General features: G+C 44.9%; 1 protein-coding gene and 1 long non-coding RNA gene across 22 annotated transcripts in view; one reads left to right on the top strand and one right to left on the bottom strand.

Annotated features, from left to right (window-relative positions):
* Positions 1–27529, top strand: part of ARPP21 (cAMP regulated phosphoprotein 21) — a 151266-nt gene that overhangs the window by 123337 nt on the left and 400 nt on the right. For all 18 annotated transcript variants that reach the window (XM_031469884.2, XM_031469881.2, XM_031469883.2 and 15 more), the window contains one exon: positions 25733–25881. In XM_031469884.2, the coding sequence (XP_031325744.2) occupies positions 25733–25881 (149 nt within the window). The remainder of the gene's footprint in view (positions 1–25732; positions 25882–27529) is intronic.
* Positions 6745–27529, bottom strand: part of LOC105090704 (uncharacterized) — a 146553-nt gene continuing 125768 nt past the window's right edge. The window contains exons 6-16 of one of the 4 annotated variants that reach the window (XR_010384957.1): positions 27033–27134; positions 25668–25995; positions 25258–25318; positions 25048–25163; positions 24463–24559; positions 23723–23989; positions 21382–21472; positions 20490–21246; positions 10168–19581; positions 9334–9603; positions 6745–8385 (exon numbers count right to left, since the gene is read on the bottom strand). This is a non-coding gene — a long non-coding RNA (uncharacterized LOC105090704). Of the gene's footprint in view, positions 8386–9333; positions 9604–10167; positions 19582–20489; positions 21247–21381; positions 21473–23722; positions 23990–24462; positions 24560–25047; positions 25164–25257; positions 25319–25667; positions 27135–27529 lie in introns of all 4 variants that reach the window. The other 3 variants (XR_010384956.1, XR_010384958.1, XR_010384959.1) reach the window with 3 other exon arrangements.

Below are 27529 nucleotides of genomic sequence, written 5' to 3'. Positions count from 1 at the left end.
TTTTAATGATTCATTTTCTAGAAAACCAGTTATTTATGGGACCGTCACCGCTTTATAAGTAGCCATTTAAAAAAGAACGACAACTGATACATGGTGTTTGTAATGTCATTCATTTTCATAGCTGCCTATCTTTGGAAGAAAAGAGCCATGCTAAAAAAGGGGCACCCCCTCCTGGAGGGCATGGAACTGTTGGGAACACAATTGGCAACGTGTCTATATAAAACCCCATTCATAAATTTGCTTTTAACTAAAAAATTCATTTAAGCATGTGGAGATTTACATTTTCTCAAGTGCTTAATTGAGCATGACTCACTCTCATGTATTTATCTTTTCACGGAAGGGCCACCTGCATCCTTTCCTAAATTATTGCAATATTACAGCATTAGTACTATAATTATTTTATCATTAAATGCTTGCAATTTATTATCATATTGTCATTGTGTTCTTTCAATCCTGGCAGGATATTTTTCAATATCCTAAGTTCACTGTACAGGCATGGTTTACTAAATAATTAGGAATGCTACCGGCTTGAGAAAGGGCTAGAATAAAGGAATTTCTCCTTTGGGATGTCTGCCTTTGTTAAGCCCAGGTGGAAGGTAAAGGGAAATGATTACTTACCGAGACTCCAGGAAGAAATCACGCGTCCAACCTCTTTCTCTCTCTCCCTCCCTTCCTCCCTCTCTTTAACTCTATATGATTATTTATCTGAATCTTGAGAAAGTAAAAATTAGCTCCGACTGAGAAAGTAAAAATCTGCACAGCCGCTCATCAGGCTGGAATGACAGACACAGAACAGCCGGGCACCGTTAACCAGAATCGTGTCTCCTATGGACGTGGAAGTGTGGTCACAACAACCCCCTCACCTGAGTGAGTGCTGCCCTCCTATTCACTGAGAAATCTTGTCCTCTTAAATTATGGTCGGGTGAAGCTCTGTCAGTGAGGACTACAACTCCCCACCCCTTCCAGGCTGGCCTAAGTCACCGTGACGTACAGAAGCAGCCTTGATTGACATCCCGTGTGCAGGGGTTCAGACAGGCGCTTGCGGACACACCCCACACCTTCCTTAACATTGTGTTTGCAGAGGAGATGGGCTCCTGGGCACACTGTGCGGTGCAGACAGGGATGTCAGCTCCTCGACACAGCCCTGCTTTGCTTTCAGCCTGTGGAAACTGCATCACTTAAATGCTCTCTAAACTCTCTGTGATAACTGTATTTTCCTCTGTCCTTTGTTGGTCAGACACCCCAGAGTTCCTCTGCTGTGTGGACTCCCTCACTGCAATGAGTAACAATTTGTCAGATTATAGGTTTTTTCTTGGTAGTTTTAGGCTGATTGTGCTGGGACAGTCTCTCTCCGTCCTCCCAGACCCCTTTGGTGATCATTTGATGCAAACTTTCTTTGCTGCCTGCCTAGAAAAGTATACATTCCTGTATCCAAAGCCATACTCCCTTGCCAAGAAACAGAAAAGGCAACTCGATAAGGAAACAGCGTGGGAGGAGAGGCATTGCTTAGCAAAGCGTGTGGGAATTTGGCTTGAAAACTCACAGAAGTCCCTCCCTAATTACAAAAATAAAAGGTGTACAACTCTGCGGGCTTGTGGGGGCACGTAAACCACGAAGACGAGGTTTCACACCCCAGGTGATGCAGTTACTTAGGTTTGCCACGTTGTCGCAGTCAAGAGAGCCCGTGACACCCGTGCAAATATAAAGACACTAGAAAGGTGCACAAGAAGCATTTATCGACTGAAAAATACTCATCCGAAATGTGCATCCTCTTGGTTGTCTCTGGGATTAAAACCAGACCTGTGTTATATGACGTTTCCCCAGCACAGCCCCAAACTGGGCTTCCAGGTTCTCTGAAAGAGGGGCCTCTAAGCTTCTGGGTATCTAAAATTACTCCTCCTGCTCATTTTTCTTCACCAGTGTGGCCTAGGAAAAAGCGGCTCCATTTTACCGACACAGTTTCGTTAAGGGTGTATATGAGTGAGACCAGTAAAACAGCTCAGCATCTGAGTCTCGGGAGTCCCATGGTGCTTTTATCGCTCAGGCTGCCGCTGCTGTGGGAATGGCAGCCTTTCGGCGCCATGACCTGGGGCCAGAGCATTAGGAGTAGCCTGGGGTTCTTAGCACCAACAGCGTTTACTGTTTATGGTGAAACAGCTCCTCCCAGGGTTTTAGAAGACTCTTACAGAATGGCCTGGCCAACACCCAGCCCTTGGAAGCATGAACGTATGTAATTAATGAGTTTTCTCAGGTGGGCAGTGACTTAGCCAACTTCCCTTCATGCTACAGTTGCTGAGCATCATTTTTGAGCCTGGTAGGTGGATGGGCTGCAGAAGAATTAAACGTAAAATGTTAGAATCAGAAACAGTGACCCGCTGACTGTCTTCCCAGGCCACGATTCTTGATGCCCTAATAGGCAGTTTGTGTCATGTATGTGATTTATGGGACAATGGGGACGTTGTGTGTGGGCTTGCGGCTGTGATATATGAGTTTTGTCAGTGAACATTGTTTGGTGTGGCAAACAGAATTAACTCATCGTCAGAAAAGACCCAGGATTTTCAAAGGGCAGCAGGAGGATGTCTGTCAATACTGGCAAAACACGAAGAAGGTTGTGAATTGGGCGAGCTGGAGTCGTCCAGCCCTCTCACTCCTCACCTAGGAAACCGGGTGTACTGAGTTACGTGCTCTGCCCAAAGCCACAGCGCTCATCTCTGCAGGACTTGAGGTTCTACTGGGAGAGAATTTCTTTTTCTCTTACTTTGGTTGGATACTGCCTCCTCCTGAGAGCTGGAGTTGCACTTAGCCGGACGGAAGGTCGGAGGAGCTGAGGACACAGCTCAGTCCCCTTGCCGCTGCCATCGCCTCTTTCCCTGGGTGACCTCTGGGGTCTACTCTCTAGAAACAAGATGTCTGGGTGGAATGTTACCTAACGTTGAGCTGAAAATGCTGTTTTATCTCTCAGCTTTCATTCACCAATAACAATACATACTAAGCATCTGCTGTGTGCAGGAATTATAACTGCATGGACCATGTGGGTAAGCGAAGGGGGAACAAAGATAAGGAACACAGAAGTGAGTGGTCTCTTAAAGGGATTTCAGTCAAGAGGGAGAAAAGGGACTCAAAGTCATCGCATGGACTGATGCGTACACAAAGTATTTTTAAGGCCTTAAGCATTATATTATATTCAGATCAAGAGGATTTTGTTACTGTTCTGTTTGTTTTCTCCCAAAAGATACTGATCTAGTCTGACCTTAACAGACTCTGTGGAAACCCAATTCACATCAGGCAAAAAAAGTTTTTAAAGGAACCTAATACCAGATTTGGTTCAGGTTGAATATTATCTTTTTAAGGAACAAATGTAGCTGTTCTTTGAAGCCATGAAAATCCTAATTTTGGTTGCAGCTTGTTACTACATCCAGTTAGAAATATAACCTTTGATGAATTTGGCAAGTTGAATTTGAAGTATTCGGAGGCATGTGTTGAAGTATCCGATATCCAATATCAGCTACTGTTGGAAGTGGGATAAAAAGAAAGGCTGTTTAAGTGGGACCCATCTTGCAGAGCTTCCAAAGTCTGCATTGGAATAATTAGTTACTAAACTATCTTCAATAAAGCAATCCTGTTTAAATTTTAGAATGTTAGAAGAGATCCTAAATAGATTAAATTTAGCTCAGGATTCCAGCTTGACAGTCACATCTATGGCAAGGAAACCAAGGCTGAAGTCACTTGTTCAGAGCCACACCCCTGAGGAGGAGTGTGAGCTCAAGGCCAGGTGGCTGTGCCATCGGTCAGTGACCAGCACAGCCGGCCTCATCTGAGAGGTCAGGATGTGTCCTGCGTTCAGACCTGAGACCGTGGCCTCCTGCCTGGGCCCCAGTCTGATTCTCCATCACCTTTCACTTTTACCTTCCTCAAAGCCAACCTGTTTTCTTTCTGGCCCAGTGCATTCCTCTCTACTAGATAGAATCCTCCCCTCTTTTTATTCCACTTTATTTTGGGCAATCAGCTGTGCGGCGACCACAGATGTCTTAGCTGCAGATAAATTAATACAACTCTGGATGCCTGCGAACAGCTGCCCAGGCTGGGTGAGCGCGGCCGTCAGCCTGGCGCTGCGGGTGCGAGCCCCGCGTCACACGGCGGTTCTCTCTGCCTGCAGTGGGCTGCTCCTCGCAGTTTCCTTTTTATGGAAGTGACATAAAAAGGATTTTGTATCTTAAAAAATGGCTTTCTTAGCCATATCCTCATCCTAAGCATTGAGTTTATTATTCATGGGACTCAAAACGGTGTCTCGAAAAATGAGTAGAAAGTGTATCATCCTGAGGTTAAAGCACGTTATTAGAGCGCCATGCCTTTGGGGCAAACCCTGCGGGTTCTGTGCTCTTGGCAGGAAGTGAATTCCTAACTTCCGATCTTTTTTTTTTTATGTTATAAATTAAAACGACTTGAGTGCTTTCTGTCTGCCATGCCAGACAGTGTGCTTGTGGGTGTTTCAGCCGCATCCTCACCCGAACCCTGTGAGACTGATGTCATCCCCCGTAGCACCGCCCGCACCTTACAGGTGATGGAGGGCAAGGCTTGGCAGGAGGAGTAGCAGCCCTGGGAGGCACAGGGAGTCTGTCTCCCAAGGCTGGTCTTGACTATGACCAGTACTGACTGCCTCGCATGATTTGACATTTGTGCCTACAGAATACAATAGTAACCCTCTTTTGCTTTCTCCCCACGAAATGTTCTTACTGGTCTTAGAATGGGCTGTTTGCATCCACAGGGACATCATTAGGTGTATGGCCTTGGGTACTAGCTATCAAACAGCAGTTCTTTCACACCTGCGTAAAGCAGTGGTAATCATCTATTTTTTTAAACTTTTTTTATTGAGTTACAGTCGGTAATCATCTATTTTTAAACTGCTCAGCTACGTTCTTCATCATGATCTTGTTAATAATGCCAGGCCGCTGAGGAGTTATCAGTCATGAAATCTTATCATCTAAGCTTTCCGAGGGCCCTCACCTGCTGAAACACCAACTTTCCTTAATTAAAATTTTATTCTCAAAAGAAACAGCTCTATGTGTTTTTTAGTCAGTTAATAATGAAACTAATTATCGTGGCTCTGCTGCATCTTTGGCTCCATCTATTTAAACATGGGCATTTGTAGCCTTGTGTTCCCTGGCCGCGCTAGGAAGGGAACAGCGTCCGCTAAGCTGATGTTTTTATTGGGAAGTTCTGCCCACTCCATCCAGAAGTAATCACTTTTGCAAGACAGTGTCCACGTCCAGCCTTTGCTGGTAGTTATATAAATGGGGAGTCACAAAAACCTAACAGCCCAGGAGGGTGTTTTTATTTTAATGTGTCTGAAGTAGGATGGAGAACATCCCCCCCAAATGTGCTCACCAATTTCATAACAGATGAGAAAGGATCTCCCAAATGACAAGCAGTTAAAAAAAAATGGCTGGAAATATTACTAAATGAGAAACATTTGAAATGTTGTACTTTATACTTTGGGATGTCCGTATCAGGACAGCTCTGCTTCTGTAGTCAGCCTACAAAGGCTTCTCCAAGGAGCCTCTCTCTCCTGCTGCTGGTCTCTCCTGGATCCGTCCTGGGTGCCTGAGCTTGTCTAAGGGACATGACATGGCTCTTCATCAGTGCAGACTTACTCCTCATGAATTCCTCAAGCCCCGCCCCCCCTCCCTCCCTGCCACTTCCTTCTAATACTTAGGATCTTGCTGGAAGAGTGTATTGAGAAGTTGACTCTGTCTGAACAGTGTTATATTTGAATGATAAAGGAGAATTGTTCCTCTCTACCCTAGAGCAGGAGTTTTAAATTTTGGATTTTGTGACCGGGTTTCTGGAAGGGAAGTTTTATGCAGAATGTTTTTTGTACGTGCTCAGGGAAAATGGACTAGAAAACGGGCTTAGGACTTGCATTATACCCTGTATGTAAATGCATTGTTTTCAGTGGGATCCGTGGCTGTTCTGTCAGTGGTCTTGGTCAGTAAACTTCTCATGGTTACCACTGTTTTACTGCCCACTTTTCCCCTTTCAATGGCTAGTGAGGAAATTTATAGCAATTCCCCAAAACGTGGACATAAGGGCTTCTAGAAGTTGGTGTTGTTAAAAGCAGTAAATGTGTCAACTTAAAGAGGATTAATACATCAAATGATTGTAAGCACCCCTCATCCTCCCCCCCCCCCCAAAAAAAAGAAAGGAATTGAGCAGACGCATTCTGAGTGGGAAGCTGTTGGTACAGATTAGATGAGGGAGTTCGTCCGTGACTCACTCGGTCAGTCTTTTTGGCAGTTTTGAACCTGGTTATCTGCCAAACTAAGGTAAATAGTTTCAACTTGAAGCTATACATTGTTTATGCATAAGGGAGCACTGGTTCAAGATAGGACGAGAGAACAACAAACGTTGCAGTGCAATTTAAAAAGAGCACAAAAAAAGAGTGCAGTTTCTCTAAATTCGTATCAGTAAAAATCTTTACTAGATTGCTAAAAATGTCTATTTATGTATATGTATACATGTATACATATGCAGACACATGTACGTGTGTGTAAACATTGTGTGTGTTACACCTTTTTATAGTAACTGCAGAATTTCTCATCTGAACCCACACTCATTTGAGAGTGAAAAGGAATGCTATTAATAACTACACTAGAGTCACTGGAATTAACAGACATATGTGGCCTATATATAAATGCAATATTTGTCTCTTATTTAAAAAAAAATGTTAGAAGTGAGGGAGTTAGATTTTAACCTTTATTCTGTGTCCCTTTGGACAATATATATTAAATAAAATTGATGATTAGGAATAAATAAATAAATACACTCCAAAGTTTGAGAGAGGAAAATAATGACATTTATATCCAATTTGGTTTGTTTGTTTAGGAAGAGTCAAGGCTGTCTGTCACCAACCGTGGGTTCTGTGTGGGTACGTGTTTGCAGGGATCCTTCTGTCTTACCTCATCAATTGGAAACAAAACACGAAAATCATCAAAACTAGCCAGTTGATTGCTAATGCATGAAGTGGAGCATTTCCAAACATCAAGTCAAAAATCATTTTTAAAAAATCTAGTTTGGTAAATTGTTTTTTAAGTAGAGGGACTGGGGATTGATTCCAGGACTTTGTGCAAGCTAAGCATGTGCTCTTCCACTGAGCTGTACCCTCTTCCTCCCTCCCCACTTTGATACTTTAACATGCCTTTCACTGAAATGCCCATTTTATTATTCGTTTAGTCCCCAAGCTCAACATTTTCAAAGACACTTGTTCACAAACCATAATTTTTTTTTACTTACATCATTAAATAGGAAGCAATGAAACATCATGGGTCACTTGTTAAATGGGGCAAAGTAAAACTGGTCCAGATAAATCATGAGGGCTATTAAATACTGCACTTGAAAGAGAACTGTAACACAATCAGTAATACGTTCATTGGAAATAGACTTTTCTCCTAAAATCACTCACTTAATCATTGAGCACAAAAAGATAGTACAAAATGGTTAGGTTAGAAACATTCATAAAGTGGAAGGGTGTCTGTCGTTCGGCAAGCATCTCAGGAGGTCTGGGTGCTGGGATGCGCTGTGACAGCCTGAGGCGGCGGGAGGTGGGTCCCCAGGGAGAGCAGCCACCCCCGGGAGCTGAGAGGGCACCGCTGCTTTTATCCATCTGTGACGTGATGCGAGGGGCTCCGTCCAGTAAGTCACCAGGAGAAGATGGAAAGGCATCTGCGTGAACCCAGGGTTCCCTCAGCCCCCTTTGCTCTGAGACAGCGTTAGATGAAGGGGAGCTCTTTGTTCTGAGTCCCATGACGCAGCCCCTGGCAGGGTGAGCACAGCTTTGATTAAGAGACAAGACAGAGCAGGGGACCAGGTCTGTTGCTTACATGGGAACAGAAAGAGGCCTCGCCTTTCTCTGAGTCTTCGGTGATAAAGGCGAAGCAGAGCCTCTACTTGGCTGTCTTAGAGTTACAACCCAGGAATCGGTGTTCCGCCCATGCTGGGCGCCTGGACCTGCCTGCCTTTCCAAATGGCCCCTGCCTGGGTGCGCGCTCCCCAGGTGCGACCAGCTGGCCTCTCCCACCCCTGCTGCACTGGGCGCTGTGCCTCGCTCATGTTCAGAGCTGCTTCTGCTGCCTTTCGCTACACGAGATCAGACTTTGCATATAAACCAAGGTCAGAAGAGCACCGCCACTGCAGCACCCACAGTCGTGTCCCCCACGGTCGTGTCCGCGTGGACGGTGTTGCATGACCACGCTGGGCTCACAGGCAACGTGCGCTACTGGAGCCTGAACCTTGTCAGCTGGAGGGAGTGGTCCCAGGAACTTCTCTTGTCATTTGGGGTCCTTCCTGGTATTATCAACGCCCAGTTTGTTCTTCGTTTAAGGTACAGTTCTGCAGGGAGTGAAAATACTGTCATTTGCATAGCATCATTGGGAGGAAGGATGCCAACTATGTGCAGTAAATGCCACGTGCGGAGGAATGTGTGAGTCGTGTTACTGGACATCTACTTGACCTTCATAAAAGCCTGGGGAAGTTGGGAAGTGGTAGCACCCAGTTAACAGGCAAGCAAAACAAAGTTCAAAGACAGCAGATAACTTCCCAGTCACCAAGCTAGTGGGTGGAAGAGTCAGCGATCAGCCCCTTGTCTGCCTGATTACAGAGCCCGTGAGTTTGCTATTAGGAAGCAGAAACTCCTTAGATTTCACACCAGAACGCTAATTTGAAGCCCCATTTAAGTATCCTTTCATACTATTCTGTCTTGCTGATAATTCCTTTAAACACTTGAAACAATTCTGGCGACATGTATCAAACCTGAGACTAACATACAGCAGAGCATTTTCTAAACCAAACCTGCTTGGGGAACACACAATCCGTTAGGCTCATTGTAGAAATAAACTAGACCCTCCTTCTTTTCTTTTTAATTTTCCCTGAAATATCTTTTGCCCATTGTTGTCCCTTTGATCTCAGCCACCTGGTTCTGCAGCCAGCCAAAGAAAATGTCAAATTCCACAAAATGAACCATACAGCTTGAGTTGAATCATAATTTAACTTTTTTTTTCTTTGGCAAGATATTTAAACAGTAATGTTACTTTATACATAGTACTTCCTAAGTTGTTATTATCAATTCCCTCCAAACATTGCCATTTCCTCAAAATGGAAAGGCAAGCACTGGGGTAGAGTCAAATATCCTGCCCTAATCTCCAACGATGTATGCATTTGAGAGTTAACATTTACTTAATTGCTGAAGCAGTCATGCTAAGTGCGTAGTCTGACATATTATCAGGTGTTCATAAAGGTAATTTCTGAGGGGCAAAACATCTATCAAACCAAGAGACTTACTCTGCTAAAATCATTATCCAGATGTCTTTAAAACCTTCATCTGATCAGGACGGCGCAGCAGCTTGGGGAGTGTGGCCTGGCATAGGAATGCGTTCCTTGCACTTTTTGAAGGGAAGGAGGTGCTGATTACTCTCTGCTTGCCTCTCCTCTCGTCACACAGCCATTCTCCATCCTTGTCCTCTGACCCACAGACTGCATCTTCAACATCCTTTGTCCTGGGGCTTCCAGGTGGGTTTTGCTAATGGACGTCATCAGCAGCAGGAGCTGGCGCTGGGGGGAAGGGAGAGCTCAGGCTCTCCAGCCGGCCCTCCCTCCCTGGCCGTGCAGCTGGTTGTCCATGGGGCCCCTTAGGCACCTACTGGCTTCTGGTCGCACTGGCTCCTCCCCTAAGACCTTCAGGCTGAGGGTGAAAACACTTCTTCCTGTTGTTGGGCTCTGGGTACCTCCCTCTCCTGTTGGTCCCTGAACTTGCCTATGCATTTGGCCATGCTCTTTATTAACATCTCCTCAGCTGAATCACTGGAGTGGAATCCTGTTGCCTGCCAGGACCTGGAGCTGGGGTCGCAGGGTGCGTATCGAGGGGAGAGAAATGAGCAGAATGACTGACATAATTCAGGCCCTTCTGGGCTCCATGGCCCTAAACAACCTACCCAATTCCTTCTGCTTCATTTCCATCCTCTGTAAAATGAGACTGATAAAGGCACCCACTTCTAAAGGGCTGAGCTCAGTTAGCACAGACAGGTACACGCAGTAAAGATACCATTAGCTTGGATGAAGAAAGGGGAACGCGGGCGTCCCCTGGTTTGAGTTGGTGCAGGCGTGCTCTATACTCACCCACTGCATGACCTCCTGGGAATGCTGCCTGTCAGTGACTGACTGCTGATATCTGTATCTCAACACTGGGGTGCAATCGGGCTGATGATTTCAAAAGAGATGATTTGATGCTGTTTTTTTTGCAACTCATGATAAGTCCCTTGAATCTCCAGACTTTTATTTTCTTTCCGCCTGACGCCCTCCCATGTTTTATCTCAGAAAGGTCTGCTGGGAGCTACTGGAAACAGGTTTGTGAGCTCCAGTTTAAATACACAAGGCATATCCTCCAAGCTCGTGGTGGTAATGTAACAGCGGCAGAGCTGACACGTGTGGTTGGGAAACAAAAATATTCTTAGTCCGTCTGTCTTATTTTGAGGAAGCACTATAGCATGGATGCTGGCAAAGTGACTAACAGGGAAATGGGATGTAGTCCCCAGTCGATGAGAAATTCTGTGTGGGATCCTGCAGGTGCCTTCTTAGCTGTCTGAACCTCAGCTTCCTCACCCAGAGCTTGCCGGCCCAGGAGACTTCCATGTCCATTGTCCACTCAGGCTGCATGGCTGCAGGCTTAGGGGGTCCAAGGAGAGACAGAAAATGAAGGAACTCAGCTGTATTCTGGATGAGGGGAAGACAGAAGGTCCAGGCTTCCTGTCTGCTGTTCTTTTATGCCAGATGAAGATGGAGGAACAGTTGCAAGGGAGCATCAGCATCAGTCAGCAAACTCGCAGTTACGTCCAAAAGATACGAGGCTGCAGAAATCCGGTTTGGTTTCCCAGGTGCCTCGCCAAGTGCTAACAGATAGATCTGAGAATGCCAGAGGACGTCTCGGGTGCATTTTCTTCCCCTCCCACCCCGCTTTCAAGCCCCACCCCGCATTTCCTCCTTTCCTTTTTGGGGCCTGTCCCTGCGTCCATCCTCCCCATAGCATCAGATGGAATTAGAAGACTGTGCTGGGCCTTCTTGATTTGCTGCAGGAAATAATTCCTATTTTCCAGAGGCAAAGGGGTAAGAGAATAGTTGGCATCTGGTCAGCTTTGTCTTTATTCTGCTGTGATGGTTATAAATTATTTCCCTTTGGCCACCTTGCGTGCCTCAGCAGGGATCAGGGCTCTCTGTTCTGAGTCCATTGCTTCTTCATTCTTTTCCTTCAGGCTTTTTGCTTGTTGGCTTGTTTTCCATTATGTGGCACTGTGGGAGTCATTTAGGGTGAGTGCAGTGAGGGTGGTTTCTTTATCAACATCATCAATAAATGTCCTTGAGGCGTTGAACGTAGAATTCGGGGCTAGAGCCGAGATGCTTAAGATTCACATCCTTTTCCAAATTATAATCTAATCTGGGAGGCAGGACCTCAATGAGTAATACAATTTAAGTCAAGTTCATACTAGGTGGAAAGTGCAAGGGGAGGGCAAAGAAAGGGCAGCCAGGCACACTGGTCGTTGCCAGATACTCAGTCCCTGGGATGTGTCTTACAAGAGGGGTCTTAGGACTGACACCTCTTAAGGAAAGGATTGTCCCCATTTTACAGATAAGGAAAATGAAGTCAGAGGGGGAGAGATGGCCCCCCAGAGGGTGTGAGGTGCCAGATCCCATCACCCACTCTATGAAGTGAATTAAACGAGAAGGATCCAGGAAGAAGGTTTCTAGAGAGCCGAGGCCTGGTAGTGATTCCAGTGTGGTCCCCAAACCCGCAGCATCAGCCTCCCCTGGGAACTTGTCAGGAAGGCACATTCTCAGGCTCCACCCAGGCCTACCGAATGAGAACCCCTGGGGGTTGGAACCTAGCCATGTCTTTTCACTGGTTTACATAACCAGCTTATTCAGAGACAGGAAAATGTTGCAAACCATAGACCAGGGGGAGTCGTCCCCGCAGGGCGGGAAGCAGGCACTCAGAGGTGGAGCGAGATAATGAGGCAGGACTGAGCGGCAGGAACCTCGAGAATCCAAAGCTGTGAGAAGGCAGCATGCTAACCTCATTGGGAAGCATGGGCCTGGCTGAGCACCCTCTCAGTCCTTCGGTCCTTCTAAGAGTAGCCTGGTGTCCCGCCAAGGACAGAACTCAGCTCCTCAGCTGGTTCTCCTTGACCCAGTGTGTTTGCATCAGCTCATCAAGTGGAAGACAGCAGGCAACAAAGGCTGTGACTGTCTTAGACGGCTCCTGCTCTGCTGGGTGCTGATGAAGCGTTTCACCATGATGAAAGGGTTGTTACTCTGGCCTGCCTTGGGGGGAGGGGAGCCGGCAGCAAATGATCTGAGTCATCTCTCTTCCTACCCTGGAGCAGGCCATTAAAAAAAGGAAACTGCTTTGTCATGGTGGAGACAGCCTGCCTTCGAGGCGTGACTGAAAGTTTTCACAACAGACCTCTTGTTCTTCAAGTTTATTTTTCACTTTCATTGCTGTGCAGTAGGATTTCAGTGTGACCATACCCTCCCATCCCAGCAGCTGAAAAGGGAAGCACGTTTGTCTTTGTGTGGCCAGGGCTGAAGATTTCTAACTGTTGTCTCAATCCAGATAAAAGCCAAGCTTTTAAATAACAGTCCTCCACGTGGTGATATTAAAGACTGTCCTTGTTGCTGTTAGCAAGGATAATCAGAATTTGATTATGTAGATGAACAGGAAGTTATCTCTTTGTTACTTGGAGTTGTGATATTATCGGGTGCCCAGACTTTACTGTGGGGGGACCTGCTGGAATATTGATGAAGAGACAGAATAACTGGGAATTAGAAGTAATGTTTCCTAAAGTCTATAGTGAAAACTTTACTAATGTTTATCCCCAAATTTTCTTAGAAAACATTGGTTATGGGTAGAATCATCCGTTTATACGACGTTTGTTGTGTGTGTGTGTGTGTTTTTTACTTGAAGTACAGTCAGTTAACAATGTGTGAACTTCTCGTGTACAGCATACTGCTAGTGATACATAGACATTCATATATTCATTTTCATATTCCTTTTCACCATGTTACTACAAGATATTGAATATAGCTCCCTGTGCTATACAGTCTGAACTTGTTTATCTATTTTATATATATTAGTTGGTATCAGCAAATCTCTAACTCCCAATCTATACCTTCCCCACCCCCACCCCTGGTAACCACAAGTTTGTCTTTTATGTCTGTGAGTCTGTTTATTTGGTAAGTTAGTTTTTCTTTTTTTATTTAAGATTCCACATAGGAGTAATATGTATTTTTCTTTCTCTTTCTGGCTCACTTCACTTAGAATGATGATCTCTGGGTCCATCCATGTTGCTGCAAATAGCATTATTGTATTCTTTTTTATGGCTGAGTAGTATTCCATTGTATAAACATACCACACCTTATTTAACCAGTCATCTGTTGATAGACATATGGGTTGTTTCCATGTCTTGGCTATTGTAAATAGTGCTGCTGTGAACACTGGGGTGTAAATGTCTTTCTGAATTAGATTTTTCTCCAGATATATGCCCAGGAGGGGGATTGCTGGATCATATGGGAAGTCTATTTTTAGTTTTTTTAAGGAACTGCCACACTGTCCTCCAAAGTGACTGCACTAATTTACATTCCCACCAACGGTGTAGGAGGTTTCCTTTTGCTCCACAGCCTCTCCAGCATTTATCATTTGTAGTCCTTTGAATGATGGCCATTCTGACTGTTGTGAGGTGATACCTCATTGTAGTTTTGATTTGCATTTCTCTAACAATCAGTGATGTTGAGCATCTTTTCATCTGCTTGTTAGCCATCTGTATGTCTTCTTTGGAGAGGTGTCTGTTTAGTTCTTCTGCCCATTTGTTGATTGGGTTGCTTGTTTTTTGATATTAAGGTGTATGAGTTGTTTGTGTATTTTGGAAATTAGTCCCTTGTCTGTTGCATCATTTCCAACTATTCTGTCCCATCCTGTAGGTTGTCTTTTTGTTCTGTTGATGGTATCCTTAACTGTGCAAAAGCTTTTAATTAGGTCCCATTTGTTTATTTTCACTTTTATTTCCATTACTCCAGGAGCTCGTTCCAAAAATATATTGCTGTGATTTATGTCCAAGAGTGTTCTGCCCATGTTTTACTCTAGGAATTTTATACTATCTTACATTTAAAGGTATAGTCTGTGGTAGAGTATGTGCCTAGTAAGCACCAGGTCCTAGGTTCAGTCTCCAGTACCTCCATTAAAAAAATAAACCTAATTACCTCCCCCACCCCAAATAAGAACAATTTAAAAAAATACATCTTTAATATAAAACAAATTAAGTTGAATCCATTTTGAGTTTATTTTTGTATATGGTATTAGAGAATGTTCTAATTTTGGTCTTTAACAGATAGGGGTCCAGTTTTCCCAGCACCACTTATTGAAGAGACTGTCTTTTCTCCATGGTGTATTCCTGCCCGCTTTATCGGAGATGAATTGACCATAAGTGTGTGGGTTTATTTGGGGGCTTTCTATCCTGTTTGTTTTGATCACTGTAGTTTTCAGTATAGTCTGAAGTCAGGGAGCATGACTTCCCCCAGCTCCATTCCTCTTTTTAGGATTGTTTTGGCTATTCGGGGTCTTTTGTGTCTCCATCCAAATTTTAACTTTTTTTTGTTCCAGCTCTGTGAAAGGTGTCATTGGTAATTTGATAGGGATTGCACCGAGTCTGCACATTGCCTCGGTAGTATGGCCATGTTAACAGTATTGATTCTTCTAATCTAAGAACACAGTATATCTTTCCATCTGTTTATGTTGTCTTCAGTTTTTTTCATCAATGTCTTAGTTTTCAGAGTACAGGTCTCTTGCCTCCTGGGGTAGGTTTATTCCTAGGTATTTTATTCTTTTTGGTGCAATGGTAAATGTTACTGTTTCCTTAATTTCTTTTTCTGCTACTTAACTGCTAGTGTATAGAAATGCAACTAATTTCTGTATATTAATTTTGTATCCTGCAACTCTGCCAAATTCATTGATGAGTTACAGTAGTTTTCTGGCCGCTTCTTTAGGGTTTTCTATGTGTAGTGTCATGTCATCTGCAAATAGTGACACTTTACTTCTTCCTTTCCAATTTGGATTCATTTCTTTTTTTTTTTTTTCTCCGACTGATTAATATTATTTTGGAGGTCCAAACCATAGCAAATAAAAGTGAGAGTGGTCATCCTCGTCTTGTTCCTGATCTTAGAGGAAATGCCTTCAGCTTTTCCCTGTTAAGTATAATGTTAGCTGTGGGTTTGTCATATATGGCCTTTGTTATGTTGAGATATATTCTGTCTCCGCCCACTTTCTGAAGTTTTCATCAATGAATGTCGGAATTTTATCAAAAGCTTTTTCTGCATTTATTGGAATGATCATACAGTTTTTACTCTTCAGTTTGTTACTGTGGTGTTTCACACTGATCTGCAGATGCTGAAAACTCCGTGCATCCCTGGGATAAATCCTGCTTGATCATGATGTCTGATCCCTTTAATGCACTGTTGGAGTCGACTTCCCTCTATATTCATGTGTGCCCATAATTTTTGTGTGTGCGACATCTTTGTCTGGTTTTGGTATCAGGGTAATGATGACCTCATAGAATGAGTTTGGAAATGTTCCTTCCTCTGCAATTTCTTGGAATAGTTTCAGAGTGGGTGTTAACTCTTCTCTAAATGGTGGTAGAACTCACCTTTGATGCTATCTGGTCCTGGACATTTGTTCGGTGGGAGTTTTTAGATTGCGGATTCAATTTAAGTTCTGGTGACTGGTCTTCACAGTCTATTTCTTCCTGGTTCACTCCTGTCAGATTGAACCTTTCTAAGAAATTGTCCATTTCTTCTAGGTTGTCCTTTTTCTTGGTGTATAGTTGCTCATAGCAGCCTCTTATGCTCCCTTGTATTTCTGTGGTATCGGCTGTAATCTCTCTTTATTGATTTGGACCCCCCCCCCTTTTTTGATGATTCTGACTAAAGGTTTATCGGTCTTGTTTATCTTTTCAAAGAACCAGCTTACAGTTTCATTGATCTCTTGGTGTATTTTTAGTCTCTATTTCATTTATTTCTGCTACTAACTTTAGGTTTTGTTTGTTCTTCTGTCTCTAGCTGCTTTAGGTATAAGGTTGGGTAGTTTACTTGAGATTTTTCACGTTTCCTGAGGTAAGCTTGTATTGCTATAAACATCCATCTTAGAACTGCTTTTGCTGCATCCCAGAGGTTCTGGATCGATGCGTTTTTGTTTTCATTTCTCTCAAAGTAGTTTTTGTTTCCTCTTTGATTTCTTCAGTGATCTGTTGGTGGTTTAGTAGCATATCATTTAGCCACCATGTGTTTGCAGTTTTTGCAATTGTTTTCTTGTAGATGATTTCTAACCTTAGCATTATGGCTGGAAAAGACACTTGGTATGACTCCAGTTTTCTTACACTCACTGAGGCTGGCTTCGTGGGCCAGCATGTGGTTGATTCTGGAGAATGTTCCATGTGCACCTGAGAAGAATGTGTGTTCTGCTGCTTTAGGATGGAATGTTCTACAGATCTCAATTAAGTCCATCTGGTCCAATGTGCCTGTATTTCCTTATTGACTGACTGACTGACTGAATGCTCTGTCTGATGGGAGTGGGGTGTTAAGGTCCCCACTGTTACTGTCAATTTCTCCTTTTATGTCTGTTAACACTTGCCTATTATAGTGAGGTGCTCCTCTGTTGGGTGCATATATATTTACAATGGTTATATCCTCTTCTTGGATTGGTCCCTTGAACATTATGTAGTGTCCTCCTCTGTCTCTCGTAACAGTCTTCAAATTGTTTTGTCTGATGTAAGTATTGCTACTAGCTTTCCTCAGGCTTCTGTCTGCGTGGAGTATCTTTTTCCATCGCCTCACTTGCAGCCTGCATGTGTCTCTGCCTCTGAGGTGGGTCTCCTGTAGACAGCAGATACTGGGTCTTCTTTTTGTAGCCATTCAGCTAGTCTGTGTCTTTTGTTTGGATCATTTACTCCATTTACATTTAAGGTAATTATTATGATGTATATTCTTATTGCCATTTAAAAAATTGTTCTGGGTTTGTTTTTGTAGGTCTTTTTCTCTTCTTTTCGTTCTCTCTTCTTGTGGTTTGATGACTAGTGAATTTCCTTAAACATGTGTTGTAAAGCTGGTTTGGTAGTGTTGAATTCTTTCACCTTTTGTTTATCTGTGAAGCTTTTGATTTCTCCATGAAGTCTACGCAAGAGGCTTGCTGGGAAAAGTATTCTTGGTTATAAGTTTCTCCTTTTTATCACTTTAAGTGTATTGTGCCCCTCCCTCCCTTCTGGCCTGTAGTTTCTGAAAAATCAGCTGATAACCAACCTTATGGAGAGTTCCCTTGTATGTTATTTGTTGCTTTTTCTTGCTGATTTTAGTGTTTTTCCCTAAGACCTGTAAATCTGATTACTGTGGACCTTGGTGTGCTCCTCTTTGGGCTGAGCCTGTGTGGGACTCTCTGCACTTCCTGGACTTGGGTGACACTTTCCTTTCCCAAGGTTATTACCTCTTCAAAACTTTTCTCAAGCCCTTTGTCCCTCTCTCCTCTTTCTGGGACCCCTGTAATGAGTATTAGTGTCTTTCATGACATCCCAGAGTTCTCTTAAACTATCCTCATTTCTTTTTATTCTTTTTTCTGTTCTGCAGTAGTTATTTCCACTAATCTGTCTTCGAGCTCATTGATCTGTTCTTCTGCCTCATTTAGTCTATTCTTGGTTTCTTCTACTGTGTTACTCATTTCAGTAATTTTACTCCTCAACTCTGGGTATTATTTATGTTTTTCAACTCTTTGCTAAAAACTTTACTCTGTGTGTATCTGCTCCTCCTGAGTTCTCTTAACATCTTCACCATCATAACTCTACACTCTCTCTCTCTCAGACAGAGGGCTTGCCTCCTCATCCCTCATTTCCTCTTCCGGGATTTTATCTTGTGCCTCGGCCTGGGAGATGTTCCTCTGTGCCTCATCTTGTCTAACTTCCTATCTGTATTTCTAGGTAGGTCAGTTCCACTTCTCAACCTTGTGGAGAAGTGGCCCTCTTGTGAGAGATGCCCTGTGTGTCCCAGCAGTACATACACTCCCCTCTTGTCACCCAAGGGCCAGGGCAGAGTCAGGCCTGTGTTTGTGGGTAATTCCACAGGCTGTGGGGTGGCTGTTTTCTTATTTCTGGTATCTTCCCCCTGGTGGGTGAGGCTGGACTAGAGGCTTGTGCAGGTTTCCTGGCAGGAGGAGTTGGGGTGTGTCTAGAGGCGTTTGTGGCTCAGGAAGTCTGCTGATGGGGGGGGGGGGGGGCTGTGTTCCCACCCAGTATGTTGTTTGGCCTGAGGTTTCCCAGCCCTTAAGCCTACAGGCTGTTGGATGGGGCTAGGTCCTGGCGCTAATGACCCAAGCAAGATGTCAGCCTCCAGGAAAGCTCATGTAGATGAACACACTCGGAATGTCTGCCACCAGCTTTTATGTCCCCTGGGTGAGCCACAGCCGTCCCCTACCTCCCCAGGAGACTTCACAAAACCAGCTGGCATTTCTGGCCCAGGTACCTATAAAATCACTGCCTCTGCCCTTAGACCTGGCACGCGTGAGATGGTGTGTGCACTTCCTCAGAGAATGAATTCTGTTCCCCCAAGTCCAGTGGGGCTCCTAGAGCTAAGGCCCCCTGGCCTTCAAAACCAGCTGTTCCGGGGTCTCCCCTCCCAATGCTCCCCTGGGCTGGGGAGCCTGACTGGGGGCTCAGCGCTCTCCTGTGGGAGGCCTCTGTGACCTCAATACTCTTCAGCTTGTGGGTCGCCCACCCGGGGGGAATGGGGCCCGGTTATATCACAAGCGCACCTCTCCTGCTGTTCCACTGTGGTTCCCTCTTTATGTTTCCAGTTCAAGAGGATCTTTTTTGCTAGGTTCCAGTCTTTTTCTTCCCATGGTTGTTTAACAGTCAGTTGTGGTTTTGTCGCAGTCACAAGGGGAGAGACGAGCTCATGGTCCTACTGCTCTGCCATCTTGACCAGAAATCTCGACCCCGTGACTTCTGACCTCATGATTATCCTGTTCTAGCAGCAGATCAAAAGCATTGTGTCACTGAAATCATCCATCAGAGGGAGTGTGACTGTGGGGAATTAAAAGCGTCAGCTCCGTCTTGACTTTGCCCCCACCTTAGTCCAGGGAAAGAACACCTCCAGGTGCCTCAACAACAGTTTGCTGCCACCCGGCCCCGGGTAAGTGTGTCCGTAATTAACACCGGAAGAGGTGCAGACACGCGAGAATGCCACCTGGTCCTCCAAACCACACAGCCTCATTAGGAAGGTAGAAAGCCTGTGAGTCTTTCATGCAGCTCTTCTCCCTCTGGGTTGTGGAAGCTCTCTGGCTGTCAGCACAGCACTCGGGGCCAGGAAAGTTCAGAGAATTACTTCAATAATATGACAGCCTCTTCCATTTAAAATGGAATTCAGTGCTGGTGTCCCTCAGAGGCATTCATTGAAATTCTGTGCATGATCCATTCCTGTAGTCATTTAACGGTGTCTCTCATGTTTGCCCTGATTTAAAAAAAGAAGAAAGAAAGAAAGAGAAAGCAAGCCAGCTTTGTACTTGCGATAACATGGAGCAGGATGGAGTAACTGTGAGGAAGAGGCCCCCGAGCTTGCAGTGACAGGACGGTTCATCTGATGTGTACGGCCATTAGAAAATGACCCATGCGTGGGTGTTCTCAGGGGAATTACACTCTGTGCAGTATGAAAGCTAATGAGCAAAAGAGCAAGTAGGAAGACAAACGATGGCTCCAGGAAGCCTCGTTTCACTTCAGCTTTCCTCAAATTCATTAGGACGGACTGGCCCTCCCCGGGCCAGGTGCTGCACCCGCTCCGTCCCCAGGCAGCATCCCTGCAGCCCACCCTGCTCCTGGGGAATTAAAACCACCACATGATAAATGGCGAGGAAAAGAAAGAGGATAGATGCAGACACTGCCAGTAAATGCAGCGAAGGCAAACGTTTACACAAAGCTGAAAAAAGGTCACTGGGCTTCAATAGCCACCCCCCCCCTCCAAAAAAGGGCAATTTTTTATACTCCCTTTTTTTAATTTTTTGGACTGTCTTACAGTCTCTTCATATAGAACAAAAAAAATAGTGTCTTATTGTGAGGTCCAGGCTAAGTATTTTTATCCTATGTCTTACTTTTTTGACATGTTTGAAGATTAAAAAAAAAGAAAAATGCCTTTCCAATCCAACCTGTACTGCTTTCTTTTTTGGTGCAGGGGAGAAATTAAGTGTTTTTTTAGAGGAGATACTGGGACTGAACCCAGGACTCGTGCATGCCAAGCACGTGCTCCACCACTGAGCCATACCCTCCCGCGTACTGCTTTCTTGTTTTAAAAAATCCTATGTAGGGTTTTAGGTCACATAAACTGGGAGGTTTACACAGAGGCAAAATGCTTCAAAAGATACCCACCTTGCTTTTCAGAGCTGACCCCACTTAACCTCCACTCTGGGAGCCAGCTCCGAGGAGCAGGAGGACAGCGTGTGAAGGCCCAGGAGTCGGGGGCCTGCCTTGGGGCCGCGGACCCCCGGGCTCTGGGAGGCCTCTGTGCCTGTGGAGCTGTCCGGGTGTCTGCCCTCCACATGAGGGCATCCAGCATCCCGAGTCCGCTTCTCTGAAACGTCTGGTGGGTGGTACCTCTTCCAGGAAGCCAGAGACACTGTGACATCATACAGCGTATCTACTCCCCGCCGCCAGCGCTCCTGGGAGCGCTGAGGTGCTGCAGGCAGATGAAGCCAGAGAGGCCCCCTGTCGCAGAGACACTGCCCTCGTAAAGCCGTAAGCTGGGGAACGAATCCATGGTGTTCACAGAATTAGCAAGATGATGAGCGCAGTCTCTGAACTCCCAGAGTACAGCCATCTCTCAGTGGCCAGGGGGTCGTGACTTCTCCAGGCCTCTACGTGACAGGCCAGGTGGCTTTGCAGTTTCTGTATGTCTTCTTTCACCTACCATCAAGGCTCTTTTTGTCTCCAAAGGCCCACTGACTTTCCCGGGGTGGGGGCAGCCGGTTGCCTTCTGCAGTCACGTAACAGAACTGATGTTACATTTCCTGTGCAGGTAAGTATTTCTTTAACGTGGTATTTGGAGAGCACGTTGAGAAAACAATCCGGAGTATAGACGGTCTTCAACAATTGTGTGGAGGGCCATTGTTTTAAATGGTCCTAGTAGCTGGAACAAAGTATCCACTTATTAGAAACTGATCAAGTAAAGGAAGGGACCAGAAGCCCTCTGACTCCCCCCACCCCACACAAGCTGACCGTCTGAGTGACATGAGTTGATACTGACCGGGTGGCTATGCCTCACCTTCAATTTTCTTTTGTTCTTCAACACTAGCAAGATCTTGTTCAACAGACTGTGGGTCATAACTCTTGTCCTCTCTCCTTCATTGTTTTAACTGTTGAGAAAACAGTTCATGAGCTGAGTACCTGCCACACTCCAGGGATTACGTTCAGGTATGAGAGGTATGCGAGCTGGGAGAATGTGGCCCGTCAGAACACCATAGCTTAAATTCTAACTCTCCCTCCTCCTGGCTGGCTGACCCTGACAGGTTTCTCCATCTCTCTGAGTCACAGTTGTCTCTTTTGTCAAAAGGAGTTTAATAACACTGACTGCCTCCCAGGATTGCTGTGACAGCAGAGTCCAAGGGCTTAATTTGTTGTTTGGATCAGAGTAAGTCATCAACAAACAGAGCTGGTTAGCGCCCCTGTAACGGAAAATCTTTCAAGAAGATGAAAGTGTGGAGGAATTGATAGGAAACCAAGGAACAGAACTGGGCAAATGTAGAAAATAGTGCACTGTGTGAACTATTAAAAGTCTGCGAAGGGTTAGAAGCCAGTCCTAAATAAGCATTTTTCTTTTTTCGTATTTTTCACCAGCAATGCCACAGCTGAACCACTATAATTCCATCTGCAAACCATGTATGAAGGGCAGAGTTTGAATTGAGAATCAGTTTGTTGGTTCCTTAGAAACCTGAAGCAATATGTGTACGTTGGGTCATTCAAGATACAAGATGTTTTATATTGAGTATTTATTAACTTTCATCATTTGAAAAGACGGTCTGCCCCCTATTAAGAATACTTCACTCAACACAACAGGAGAATTACACGGCTTGGGCGGACTTGACTTGGGGGGTGATGAGGGCTGTCCAGTTCTCAACGACTTTGCTCTGTAGATATTTGTCACACTTCAAACTTCATAACTAACAAGAGCCAGGGAGACAAAACCCTGAAAGTACAGGCTATGACTGTGTCGTTTCACTCACTTCTAACGTGCTGACGCTGTTACAGAGTGCTCAATTAGAACTTAACTTAAAATCATGGCCCTCACAATCTTCAATTTTTAATTCTGAATCAGTTTCCATTCTGCTTTTTCATAAATGTGCTACATCAAGAGAAACATTTCCTGGACAGAATATTCCTGAATTAGCCTCAAACTACAAATAGTATGCAATTACTGCCGTATTTCAGGTGAAACAATATTGAATTTTCAGATTTGTAAGATCTGGACATTTAAAATTTTATAATCTCTCAATTTTAGTAGAGCTTCCTCTTCTACTGGCTAGGAGGCATTTGTCCATTCCTATCCTTTTTAACCCCAGAAAATAAATGATGCGTGTGACTTGAAAATCTTTACGCTCTTCTGCAGGGCAGACACTGTTGCTGTCTCTGTTTTGTAAGATGCATTAGAGCTTGCTAATCCTCCACAAATGCGAAAATCTGATCATTTCACCACTAAGAACTGACAAACTGGAACATATTTCTCATTTCAACAGATGAGATGATAAGCAGGTTCCCAGCAGCACTGCCCTCTCCGCCTTCAGGTGGACGGTGTCCCGGGCAGGCCCCGCCGGCCCCCTCTCAGGGCACTGTGCTCACGCTTCTATCGCCCCATCCCTGGACCGGGGCGAGGATGCCCCTTCCAGCCTTCCACCTCCAGGACCATTCTGTTCTGCTGCCTACCTTCTGTCATATCATGTAAAGATACGGGTACCTCCAATTAAACCGCTTCCAGTGTAAATTTCTTGCCTGGAGAGCAAACTGAGGAGTGAATGGCATTCATGAATATAAATTGGCCTTTCCTTACACTTAAGTTTTCCTTTGGAAAATGTACAGCGTTCTTCATTCCCCACGTAAATCTATTTGCCTGAAGTATATGTACTGTGGGAAGCCCTGTGCAGAGTGGGTGGCCCACTGCTGTGCACGAATGCACATTTAAAGTTCACAAATCATCAGGCGGGGGAGGCCTCCCTGCACGCCACAGAAGTGAACTGCCCCCTCCCAGGCCCTGCACCTTTCCTGGGATGACACCACCCGACCTCCTCCCTTTCCTTTCCTTGAGTATTATTTGATACTAGCTTCCTTTTCCAAACAAGATGCTCCGTATTCTGTTCACCTTAACAGCTCTGTTATCAGACTTATCTTTCCCTTCACTCCAATTTTGTTTTGGACAGATGGGGGGCAGTAAGCAAACATACCATCTCTCCATGTGAGCCACCGTCCCTTCCCTGCCCGCCCCCTCCCCTCTTTTCCTCTGCATACTGGCCGTGCGGCTTCTGCCACGGGACCGTGGACCAACTAGGCTATTACCCCAAGACCAGATATAAGTCAGGGTTTTAAAAGACATTTCTCTCATTTTCAACCTGTACCTTGAATCTTCAGCCAGAAATAAGGCTCCCTTCTGTTGTCCAATGCACAGACGTGAGAGTGTGCTCACACGCCTGCTCTCTGCTGCCCCCCAGGAAGCGGGGAGGAGGGCTGTCGGGCACGTGCATTCAGACCGAGGTATTTTCTTACGTACGTAACAGTTCTTGCGCCAGTGAATTGGACGTGCCCAGAAAAAAATGTCTTCGTAACGGTAAAACAGCAACAGCCATTTTTCAGGGTCAGTGGATACATGAATTAGAGTGGGGTATCTAAACGGAAAATAAAAGTTTTTTGCAACTAATGTTCAAAGAAATTTCTCTCTTGCACATAAGGCATCCTGGGCGGCAGAATGCCACCCTGGCGTGGCCTTTTAAGGCACAGCTCTTGTTCCCAAGTCTGATGACTTTTCTGTATTATATAAACTGCAAATACTGTTCCATATTGTACACAATATAGAACACGTGTAACTCCTCTGAGCCGACGTTACTGGTATCAAATAGACCCGCAGAGCATATGAAAGGAAGGCCTGGACTGTGAACCACAGACACAGCGCAGCTGGGGGGAAGATGGTCATCACCTTTCATGACAGTCTTAATATGTGTGGTGTCTTTGTAAGAATTTAAAGTCAGTCAGTAAGTTAACTATGAAAATGAAGTCAGGTGAGTAACGTGAACATAAAATAATGGGGCACGTGACGAGGGTCAAAGGATGACTTCCCAGATGACACGCTTGGTCTGCTTACCAGTGCGGGCACGGGCGGGCTTCCCCACGGGGCTAGTCCCCACTCTTGGTCTGCTCTAATTCAGTGACTATTCGCCGGCCTTGGTTCCGCAGTATTTCTAGGATGAGTGAAAACATTTTTCTGTCAGAAAAGGCTCTCAAAGTGTTGCCTGTTTTGAAGAGTATATTATGATTTTCACCCTTCCTCCGTTCAAACTCTCCTAGGCACTCAAAACACAGGCTGTTTATAAACAATACACATTGATTAGGAATTTTTCTTTACTCTTCATTTCTATTTTAAAAATCTGGTTGTAAAACTTTGTGTTGTAGAATCTTTAAAATCCTAGATTTTCTTCTCTGAGAAATGTACTAAGACAGGGGTCCCACTGACTCCTGGGCCCACAGTACAGTTAGTATGGGAGCTGGAAGGTTCTCCTTGTGCAGCAGGAAGTAAATCTGTTTCATTTCTCTATCACCATGTCATTTTCACCTCCCATCATAACTTTCTTCCCAATATTTATACAAACAGTTCACAGCCTGCAGCCTGCCTGCATTTTAAACCACGTCTTATGGTACGGATTAAAATAAGAAAGAAAAGAAACCTTACCAGTTGGCCCACTGGATGGAAATGAACAGACACAGTCTTTAACTGCTGTATTCTGTATTATCTAGTATATGGCCATGGTCGTTTAGTGGAGTGTTTTGCCAGAATGTCCTCAGGAGCTAGTGGTGAAACAGAATAAAAGCAACAACATTTCACTCACTGTTGTTTTTTCCTACAGCAATGAACATCGAATTATGTAGGGTAGTGACTCACACTGTTCAGTAGGGCCTCGGAAATAGAATGCGTCCTACGTTGACAGGCTGTTTGGAAATCTCTGTGTGAGTGAGGTAGTGCAGAAAAGTCAGAGGGTAAGAGAATGAGTCGATTTAATTAGGAAAAACAACCCTGATAATGGGAGACTTCTCCAAATATCCCTGCTGCCAAAGCAGAAACCAAATACGAAAGGTGTAATGTGCAACTGTCAACTGACGTCTGCACCAGGAGACATTCACCACGTCACAGCGTGCTCACTGGACCCTTCTTAAGGACAGAAATATCAGTGGATTTTTTGGAGTCATCATGGTCCACTCTAAGCAGCAAAAAATGATCTGTAGGAAACAAGCAGTCCTGATACGGGCAGAGGCTGAATGCTGGGAGGCTGCCCTGTGAACAAGTGCTCTTACCCCAAACGATACTGTCTTCATTCTTCTTGGCACAACCAGTTCAAAAGGTGCTTTTCTCTTCACAGGTTACCAGCCGGTGCTGTCTGGTCAGCAGGGGTTCCAAGGCCTCGTGGGGGTGCAGCAGTCACCTCCCAGTCAGGGCGTGCTGAGCAGCCCACAGGGGGCTCCCGTGCAGAGCGTGATGGTCTCCTACCCAACCATGTCCTCTTACCAGGTGTGTGTCAGGCGCTTGGAAAACTGTGCTTTATAAAGTAGAATTTGCCAAAGTAGAGTCTGTGGGTCTGTCTCCCAGTCGGGTGGCCTGCTGGGTGGGTGCTGGGTGCAGTCACTGATGTTAGATTTTGAGTCAAGATTATAATAGATATAGAAATAGGTATTTCCCATTTTCTACCTAACTACAATGGCTTTTGAATTCCCTGCCAAGTGTGGTTCCGTATAAACTTTCCATTTATGGGAAAAAAAATTCCTTGGAGTGCTACTCCTCCTGAGCTTCGGGCATTCTATTGAAATGGCACTTACTAGGAGAAAGTCTCCGTGACAGATTTTCCTGTGTTTCTGTACACAAAGAAACTGTAGTTCACTGCAAATGTAAGTTACAGGAGACTTTAACGTGGCATCTCAGATTCAGAGGGCGTTTCTCCGACCTAACAACTGCATTTTCCAGACTAAGCCCACAATGAGTATTTAAAAAGTGCCCCTTTCTGTACTTCATACCCTGAAAAACACGGGGAGTGAAACCGAAGGGCTAGGGAAGCACTACGTTCAGTTTAGCTGCACCAGGTACTTCTGGCCCCAGAGAACCGATCCTCGGTCCTCCTGCACTGACAGTCCTTCACAGTGCGTCGGTTTGTACCTCCAGCTCCGTGAGATGTTCTCTAACCTGCAGGATGGGAAGGAGGGAGGTCCCTGGGACAAACGACCCTTTTACACCTTGAATGGCTCCAGGCCACTCTGTCTGCATAAGACCAGAATGGGAGCATGGCCTTCCGAAACTGAGAGAAATCCAGAATGGGAGGTCTAGCCTGTAGTCCCTAGAGCCTGGAGCAAGGCAGGAAGGAAGGAGGAAGGAACTAACACTTCTGAGCATTTACTTCTAGCCAGACATGCCCCCAAAACTGGACATCATCCCTGCCATCTTTCCTGTGGCACTCTGAAGTAGGCGTCATTAGGCAAATGGAGTTGGAGTTAGAGAATCAGAGAGGTTGTCCAGTGTTAAACAGCCAATAAAAGGTAGAGCTGATCTATGTACAACAGCCAAGACGCCAAAGCAGCCTAAATGTCCAATGATAGGACTGGATACAGAAGTTGTTTGTGTGTACATACATGTATGTATGTACACATACACACACACACGCATACAGATACATAAACACACACATGCTGGAATACTATTCAGCCACAAAAAATGAAATGCCATCTGCAGCAACACGGATGGATCTGCAGATTGTCATGCTGCTTGAAGCAAGCCTGAAAGAGAAAGAAAAATACCATATGATATCACTTATATGTGGAATCTAATAAAAAGACACAAATGAACTTATTTACAAAGCAGAAACAGACTCATAGACTTAGAAAAGAAACTTATGGTTACCAAAGGGGAAAGGCGGGGAAGGGATAAATTGGGAGTTTGGGATTAGCAAACACTAACTACTGTATATAAGATAAAATAACAGGGTCCTTCTTTCTACTGTATGTACAGCATAGGTCATTATATTCAGTACTTTGTACTAACCGATAATGAAAAAGAATATGAAAAGAAATACACGTATCTGTATATAAGTAACTGGGGCCCTGTGCTGTGCACCAGACAGCAGCCCAACGCTGTGAACTGACTGGACTTCAGTAAAACAAAGGCAGAGCAG

This window comes from Camelus dromedarius, chromosome 17 (genome assembly GCF_036321535.1).
Source record: "Camelus dromedarius isolate mCamDro1 chromosome 17, mCamDro1.pat, whole genome shotgun sequence".
In the NCBI taxonomy this organism is placed as follows: Eukaryota; Metazoa; Chordata; class Mammalia; order Artiodactyla; family Camelidae; genus Camelus; species Camelus dromedarius.
The sequence above is the reverse complement of the archived record's forward strand: the minus strand, read 5'-3'. Positions and strand labels throughout refer to the sequence as shown.